At 49.5% G+C, this 8577-nt stretch overlaps 2 protein-coding genes across 3 annotated transcripts in view; one reads left to right on the forward strand and one right to left on the reverse strand.

Annotated features, from left to right (window-relative positions):
* ctnna1 (catenin (cadherin-associated protein), alpha 1) overlaps positions 1-8577 on the forward strand; it is a 212327-nt gene that overhangs the window by 101225 nt on the left and 102525 nt on the right. The gene's annotated exons all lie outside the window — the stretch shown is intronic.
* lrrtm2 (leucine rich repeat transmembrane neuronal 2) overlaps positions 4665-8577 on the reverse strand; it is a 4016-nt gene continuing 103 nt past the window's right edge. The window contains exons 1-2 of the mRNA XM_029720390.1: positions 7867-8577; positions 4665-7030 (exon numbers count right to left, since the gene is read on the reverse strand). The exon at positions 7867-8577 is cut by the window's right edge and continues 103 nt beyond it. Coding sequence (XP_029576250.1) covers positions 5373-7030; positions 7867-7870 — 1662 coding nt within the window. The 5' untranslated portion in view covers positions 7871-8577 and the 3' untranslated portion in view covers positions 4665-5372. The remainder of the gene's footprint in view (positions 7031-7866) is intronic.

Raw genomic sequence — 8577 nt, forward strand, 5'->3', positions numbered from 1 at the left:
TCTGCAAATTGTGGCTTCATTTCAGTCACCATTTAACAAGCTGTAATCTTTAAGTGATGTCAAATGTTTGCCAGCACTAATTTCCCCCCCTTCCCTCCCCTAAAAAATATACTACTATACGCTGTCTCTATCTATCCTGTCCATCCGTGGGCCATTCATTTAGAAATAAGGCTTCTGTTTTTATCTGAATGACATGAAGACTGAAGTCAGCTCGGACTGCTTTCTTGGAACATGCAGGACATTTTGGGAAGGGACGACAGTAAAGCAGTTCTTAGCCTTGATAGAAAAAATAAAATCGAAATAGTTTTTTCAGAGACATCAAAATGGGAATGCATGACATGGCTTTGTTTGGGGAAAAACTACAATGGAACAACGACTCCCAAAACCATTTGAGTTGACTGATTGAAACAGTATGCTGCTGTGTGGATGGATGGTTGGAACACATGTTGCCTCTTGCTCGGCTCTCCTGGTAACATCTAGTTCCTGCTGGTAAGATCTAGTTCCTGCTGGTAACATCTAGTTCCTGCTGGTAACATCTAGTTCCTGCTGGTAACATCTAGTTCCTGCTGGGCTCTCCTGGTAAGATTTAGTTCCTGCTGGGCTCCTAGGGGGACCACGTCACTGACAGTGTAGAGGACTGCATCCCAAATGGCAAATGATTGCCTTTATTATGAACTGCTTTTGAAAAATCCTTGCGTTTGCCTATTAGCTTGGCTCCGTCAGAAGACTGTTTCAACACCAATGACACTTCATAGCGCCCTCTTGGGGCCATCCTTCCTCTCCTCCTATCCCAGTCACTTCAATCAAGAGTCTCTCTCTGTCTATTCTAAAGCATTTCCACATCTTTGTAGATGTTGGACTTGAAAACACCCGTTCTCTTATCTAATAGAAGATGGCTAAAATCTGCATGACAAACCGGGAGTCTGAGCCAGTGCCAATTCATAAACTTTCATACTTAACTTTCTCCCGCTTGCTTTCTTTTTGTTTTGATTTTAGTTTTTCTAGGAGGGGACATTGCCAAGGTGATGTTTTACTATCCTCTCTCCTCGTTGTTGTCCCAGTGTCGCTATCCTCTCTCCTCGTTGTCTCAGTCCTAAGGGGATGTTATCCTCTCTCCTCGTTGTCTCAGTCCTAAGGGGATGTTCTCCTCTCTCCTCCTCGTTGTCTCAGTCCTAAGGGGATGTTCTCCTCTCTCCTCCTCGTTGTCTCAGTCCTAAGGGGATGTTCTCCTCTCTCCTCGTTGTTGTCTCAGTCCTAAGGGGATGTTCTCCTCTCTCCTCGTTGTCTCAGTCCTAAGGGGATGTTTTCCTCTCTCCTCGTTGTTGTCTCAGTCCTAAGGGGATGTTATCCTCTCTCCTCCTCGTTGTCTCAGTCCTAAGGGGATGTTTTCCTCTCTCCTCGTTGTCTCAGTCCTAAGGGGATGTTCTCCTCTCTCCTCGTTGTCTCAGTCCTAAGGGGATGTTTTCCTCTCTCCTCGTTGTCTCAGTCCTAAGGGGATGTTTTCCTCTCTCCTCGTTGTCTCAGTCCTAAGGGGATGTTTTCCTCTCTCCTCGTTGTCTCAGTCCTAAGGGGATGTTATCCTCTCTCCTCGTTGTTGTCTCAGTCCTAAGGGGATGTTCTCCTCTCTCCTCGTTGTTGTCTCAGTCCTAAGGGGATGTTCTCCTCTCTCCTCGTTGTCTCAGTCCTAAGGGGATGTTCTCCTCTCTCCTCGTTGTCTCAGTCCTAAGGGGATGTTTTCCTCTCTCCTCGTTGTTGTCTCAGTCCTAAGGGGATGTTTTCCTCTCTCCTCGTTGTCTCAGTCCTAAGGGGATGTTATCCTCTCTCCTCGTTGTTGTCTCAGTCCTAAGGGGATGTTCTCCTCTCTCCTCCTCGTTGTCTCAGTCCTAAGGGGATGTTATCCTCTCTCCTCGTCTCAGTCCTAAGGGGATGTTATCCTCTCTCCTCGTTGTTGTCTCAGCCCCAAAGTGACGACACCATTTGTCATTTTGGGATTTGTCCCAAATGACACACTATCCTATATAGTGCACTACTTTAACCAGAACCCATAGGGCACTGGTCTAAATTGGTGTAGGGGATAGGGTGCAGTTTGGGAGGCACTACTGCTTCCTCTCCCCCCCACTCCTCTCAGTTTCTTAGCCCCATAGAATAACATTACCTGTCCTGAAGAATGCTCATTCCCTTTTTATAAGCCAAGACATGACCACCTGGTTGCCAGTCGATCCTCGCTACCCCTCCTCCCTCCACCTCTCTCTCCTTCCCTCCTCCTCATTCTCCTTTCCTCTCTCCCTGCCCCCTACCTTCCAAACAGAGCACAAAAAGACCTGCAGATGGAGGGGGAGAGAGGGGTGCTGCAGTGGCGGCTGCTTTAGTCTGATGCTAATACATATCCTCTCTGTGCTGCATACCAATGTGTCCTAAACCTGCCTCTCAACCTCCTCTGCTTTAGCCCTGAGCCTTAGCCCTGAGCCCTGAGCCTTAGCCCTGAGCCCCAGCCCCCTCTGTTTGCTGATCACAGGAGCTGCATTTGTCCTCAAGGGAGATTCTCAAGAGTTTAACCCTCTTGTAAAATCCCGTGTTGCTGTGCAGGGTAATTATCCAGAGTCAACGGCACCCCCCGTTTCTTTTTGTTTAGTAGTTACCCCTCCATTTTATGTCTTTGTGCTAGTTTGTTCCCCCTCCCTTTTTTGTCTTTCTGCCTGTTTTTCTCCCCCTCTCCTTTCTGCCTGTTTTCCCCCCCCTCTACCCTTTCTGCCGGTTTTCCTCTCCTTTCTGCCTGGTTTCTCTCCCCCCCTCTCCTTTCTGCCTGGTTCCCCCCTCTCCTTTCTGCCTGGTTTCTCTCCCCCCTCTCTTTTCTGCCTGGTTTCTCTCCCCCCTCTCCTTTCTGCCTGGTTTCTCTCCCCCCTCTCCTTTCTGCCGGGTTCTTCTATCCCCCCTCTCCTTTCTGCCTGGTTTCTCTCCCCCTCTCCTTTCTGCCTGGTTTCTCTCCCCCCTCTCCTTTCTGCCTGCTTTCTCTCCCCCTCTCCTTTCTGCCTGGTTTCTCTCCCCCCTCTCCTTTCTGCCTGGTTTCTCTCCCCCCTCTCCTTTCTGCCTGGTTTCCTCTCTCTCCCCCTTCTCCTTTCCTGCCTGTTTCTCTCTCCCCCCTCTCCTTTCTGCCTGGTTCTCTCTCCTCCCCCCTCTCCTTTCTGCCTGCTTTCTCTCCCCCCCTCTCCTTTCTGCCTGGTTTCTCTCCCCCCTCTCCTTTCTGCCTGCTTTCTCTTCCCCCCCTCTCCTTTCTGCCTGCTTCCTCCTCCCCCCCTCTCCTTCTGCCTGGTTTCTCTCCCCCCCCCCTCCTTTCTGCCTGGTTTCTCTCCCCCCCTCTCCTTTCTGCCTGGTTTCTCTCCCCCCCTCTCCTTTCTGCCTGGTTTCTCTCCCCCCCCTCTCCTTTCTGCCTGGTTTCTCTCCCCCCCTCTCCTTTCTGCCTGGTTTCTCTCCCCCCCTCTCCTTTCTGCCTGGTTTCTCTCCCCCCCTCTCCTTTCTCCCTGGTTCTCTCCCCCCCTCTCCTTTCTGCCTGGTTTCTCTCCCCCCTCTCCTTTCTGCCTGGTTTCTCTCCCCCCTCTCCTTTCTGCCTGGTTTCTCTCCCCCCCTCTCCTTTCTGCCTGGTTTCTCTCCCCCCTCTCCTTTCTGCCTGGTTTCTCTCCCCCCTCTCCTTTCTGCCTGGTTTTCTCCCCCCCCTCTCCTTTCTGCCTGGTTTCTCTCCCCCCTCTCCTTTCTGCCTGGTTTCTCCCCCCCCTCTCCTTTCTGCCTGGTTTTTCTCTCCCCCCCTTCTCTTTCCAAGGAAGGGAAATGTCAGCCTTTCAGCCTGACACTCTCACAAGAGCAGGATTCGCAGTATGGAGATAAATGCCCTAGTTGGCCGTGTTGAGTGAAGGATGATGTGTGGTTTTTTTGAGTGGCCGACTGACTGGCAGCAGTAGCAAGCTAAATCTTTGCTTGGATCACTGGTGTGGGAGACAGAATATTAGATTATTTTTGCCTGTCCTTAATTGGTTCAATGTTGACGCTGTCAGAGCTGATTAGGGTCTGTGCTGTTCCATGGAGGCTGGCTAGCTGGGAGCTCTAACACGACTGGGACTCCTCCTGGGACAAATGTATTTTCAGCATAAGAGGGAGAGAGACTGCAGAGCAGAATGGGTTTTTCATTGTTCATCATTAATCTCTCTCTGTACTAGCTAGATATCTGATACTACCTTTCCAAAAACTTCTACCTTGTGTTTTGTTGGCTCCTGGTGTACATTGCAGTAGAAAAAGGTTAAGCTGCGTTTACCAGTTACTGTCAGTGAGGATGCTGGGTATCTGTCCGCAGGTCATTACATTGATCTCTTTAATACTATAGTGTGGCTGATGGTGGTGAAGTGTTTACATGGGCTGATACATCTCCACATGTCATAGATACTGTAGACGGTTTGGATAAGCAGGTACTGAGGCATACAGGACATTAACCTTTCCACGTACAGGGCTAACCTTTTTACATTTAATGGGAGGCAATGGACTTAATCGAATCAAATTAAGACAAAAAGGCCAATGGGTGTTCACGGACCAGAATTGAAAGGTCCTGTTTGGATCCAGAGGGACAGGAGGAGGAAATACATGTTTATGGAACATAAATAGCAACCAAGTAATGTTGTTTTTTTTTAGATTCAATTTTTCTTTTGGAGATTTAATTCAGATTGTGACATAAATAAACATTTATTCAATATTCATAGTAATTTACAAAAAAAAATGAACAAATGTGAATAAAAAAAGCTTTTAATTTAATAACTAACCCCTTTATACTCACTACTGTACCAACAAGGGATTGTGATGGCGACCAGACTGTGGCTATCGTGCATCTTTTAATAAAAATCTGTCATCATAATCAAATGTCCCACACTGATTCCCCTTGGAAATGATATAGACCCAGGTATCTGTAGCCTTAACGTCTCTTTAGTAAAGAGGGATTCGTCTCCAGACATCTTGGCTAAAGATTTCATCTTCTCTGTGCTGTGGAACATAGTGACTGATGTGGTAATGTGGTGACACATCTGTCTACCGCTTTTTCCGTGGAGACTGATTGCCCACAGCTTGATATGAACAATCTTGCATTCATATAAAAATAAATGGTTTCTATCTCTACATCCTCATCAGTCTCTTCACTGTCCATTTTCCACCCACCAGTCATCAACTCTCCCACTCAATATACTAATCACATTGATTTCTCAGAGCTAGCGAGTAGAAAGTATGCTTTTTTTGTTGTATAAACTGGGGGGGGGGGAAAGCAAAAAACAAACCCTGTATTCTTTGAAATGGTCAGAATGGTAAACAGCCCATATGCTGCTGCAGGAGGAATACATAGTTTACACTTCACACTCTTTGTAAGGCAGCTGTTGACACTTGCACTGCCCGTAGCCGTTGATGATAACCAGAGCTCCCTCGTCGTGGCTGGGCTCGTACTCGTTATAGGGTACCTGCGTGGCCAGGTCCGCCATTTGTTGCCGCTGCTGGGTCCTCATCTGGCGGCGGTTCTGCATGGCCGAGCACTGGCGTATCCTGCGCATGGTAGGAGGGCAACACTTCCGTGAGATGAACACAACGAAAATGATGAGGAAGAAGGTAAACAGAAGGACCATCGTTCCAATGATCACCCTCTGGGTTAGGACCGTGTTGTCCGTCTCCGAGAAGTCCTCCGTGACTCCCACCGCTCCACCCCAGCCCTCAACTGTGGTTGCTAGGGCGGTGCGCGGCGCGGCGATCGTCGTCGTTACGGTCGTAAAGCGCCCAAAATCCCCATAGAAGTTCTGCGTGGGTGTCTGCTTCATTACTCCAAACAGCAAGCTGGTGACCTCCGCCGTCGTGCCTGTTGGCGCGTCCGTGACCATTGACAAAGTGCTTGTGGTCATGACGACAGGTGGCGCCACCGTAAAATTCAGACAAAGTTGGAATCCATAAACGGCATCCAGTATCTCCTCGCCCTGGGCGTACTCGGGGGTGTGACACAGGATGGAGTGTTCCCACCTCCCCTTGAAGGTGCTAAGCCAAGTGGCCAGGGAGCAGATACGTTTGGTACAATCCCAAAGGTTGCTGGACAGACCCACGGTACCTAGAGACCGCCACATATCCATGACCAGAGGGTCCAGGCTGCCTAGCTTGTTGTTATCCAGTAGGAGGATCTTCAGGTTAGGCAGTGTCTCGAACACGTCCGGGGTCAGCACCCGTATCTCGTTCCCCGTGAGGTCCATCTTCTCCAGCGTGGTCCAGGTCCACTCCATACCGCAGGTCAGGTTGGAGATCTTGTTCCACTGCAGGTAAAGGAACTGCAGAGCTACCAGCCGGGGGAAGTGGGCCAGGTTGATCTTAGTCAGCTGGTTGTGTTCCAAGTGGAGTTCTCTAAGTTTAATGAGGCCAGCGAAGCCGTTCCGGGCCAGGCTCCGCAGCCGGTTGTTGGACAGACCCAGGTACTCAAGGCTGCGGCAGTCCCAGAAGGCCCGGACGGGGGTGGTGCGCAGCGAGTTGGAGCGCAGGTGGAGAATCTGCAGCTTGCGGAGGCCATGGAACAGCTCAGGCTCCAGCGCAGTCATCAGGTTGAAGGACAGATCCAGGATCTGTAGGTTGATGAGGTGAATGAAGGTTGTGTTTGGCAGCTTTGTGATCCGGTTGGAGCTCAGGTTGAGGTCTTTGAGTTTGTAGAGCCCCTGGAAGGCGTCCTCCTGCACCGTGGTGACCTGGTTGTGATCCAGGTGGAGCCAAGTGAGCTGGGAGAAGCCGTAGAACTGATCCGGGCTCAGTTCAGCGATGCTGTTGTGGCGGAGCGACAACCCCAGGGCCCCTCTGTCAACGCCATCCGGGGGAGCCTCCAGCCCCTGGGTGTCGCAGTAGAACTGCTGGTCCTCGCAGCGGCATTTCTGGGGGCAGGTTGTGCATGACGCAGGAGACAGCAGGCACAGCAGCATGCTGATCACACACAGGCACAATGCTGTTGGTGCAGGTCCCACCAATGGCCACCTTGAATGGAAACCTGGGGGGGGTTTAAAGATAATAAAATCAACCAATGGGAGGGAAAGCTAATCTCTGCAGCGCACTGCTGATCTGTGGTAACTGTGTTTGAAAAAACATTTGTATCCTCCTCTCTCCCTCATATTTCTCTTGCTCTCTCTCCATCTCCACCCCCCCCCCACCCCCCCCCGCTCAGTATTCCTGAATTTCACATATCATCGACCGCGTAGCATCACTGCTGTGTACATGAACATAAGTGTTCAGAGTTTACTTTGACGGCGGGCAACGAAGGAAGGAAGGGAGATGAAGAATAACCTCCTCTGAGAGGATTCTGTAACATGTGAAGCTTCTGTATTAATACACGAAGCAGTGATGTGGAGGACTTTTCTCGTCCTCTCCTTCAGCTCGTTTTTTTCCCTCCCTTTGCGCTGACTTGTCGTAATTGGTTATGACCCGACAAAGAGGATGTTATTTTATAACGAATGTTCTTTCCTCGTCTCTCTGCTTCTAGAATCAGTTTTGATTCAGTCGAATTTTTATTTTGGTTCAGCTGACTCAACATTCTTTAAGAATTTGCTTTGAAGGATGTGCCATACCTGTGTGTGTGTGTGTGTGTGTGTGTAAATATTTTTTTTGCGCTGTTATACAACTCATCAATTGGTCGTTTAATGTAATCAGAAATCACGACTTGCCCCCCCGCCCAAAGGAAAATGGAGTAGGTAGAGAAGAGGAGGATGACATTGGAAGGAAGTAGACAAGCCTTGAATACCCCTATTAGCCCTCAGCCGCCCCCCCCCTCCTTTTTCACTCTGTTTCCTATTCAGGTCCAGACTCTCTGGATAAAAGAGGATAACTTACCCATTCTTTTGTGCACGTCGGAGGCTGCATTCAACTGTCCTTTTCTACAGCGGACTCCCGAAGCAGCCAGAAGGAACACAAATCCAAAGGGAGTAAAGAAAAGCCCTTTTGAGTAGAAATCACAAAAGGAACCGGGCTCTTCTCTTCCTGAAGTAAGAAAGTGGTGGCGTTGCTCTTGAGCCCTCCCAATTGAAACAAAATCACAAATCCCATGTCGATGTTGTCAGTTTCTATTTGTCCTCTTTCCTTACGTAATTTTAATCCCACATTATCAAAAGGGTGTGCATTTTTATTTTATCAATATTTAAAAAAAAAAAAATGTTTTAAGTTGATTTGCATCCAAAGCGCCCTGGCTCGGAATGCAGCCACTCGCTGCTGTTCCAACCCCCCTCCTTTTTTGTTTTGTTCCCTTCGTTCTCCTTCGTCTTCCACTGCAATGATGTCAGCTCAATTGGTTAATTGAGGATCAAATGTTGCCCCTCTTGGTTGGGGGTGGGGTCCTCTCCTTCCCTTAACCGTCCAGTCCCTAACTTGTTGATGGCAGGGAGACGCGGCAGGCAGAGAGCTGTTGGGTTAGTCGGTCCGTGGTGTGGTGGCAACACAGCCCACTGCAGCGATCAGTGTGCTGCTCTTCTCCTATAGGCTCTGGGCGGTCCGAGCAGCCAGCTAACGACGCAGGCAGCCAGTGGCAGAGAGAAAAGACGAGCGGAA

This window comes from Salmo trutta, chromosome 3, assembly GCF_901001165.1.
Source record: "Salmo trutta chromosome 3, fSalTru1.1, whole genome shotgun sequence".
NCBI classification, from domain to species: domain Eukaryota; kingdom Metazoa; phylum Chordata; class Actinopteri; order Salmoniformes; family Salmonidae; genus Salmo; species Salmo trutta.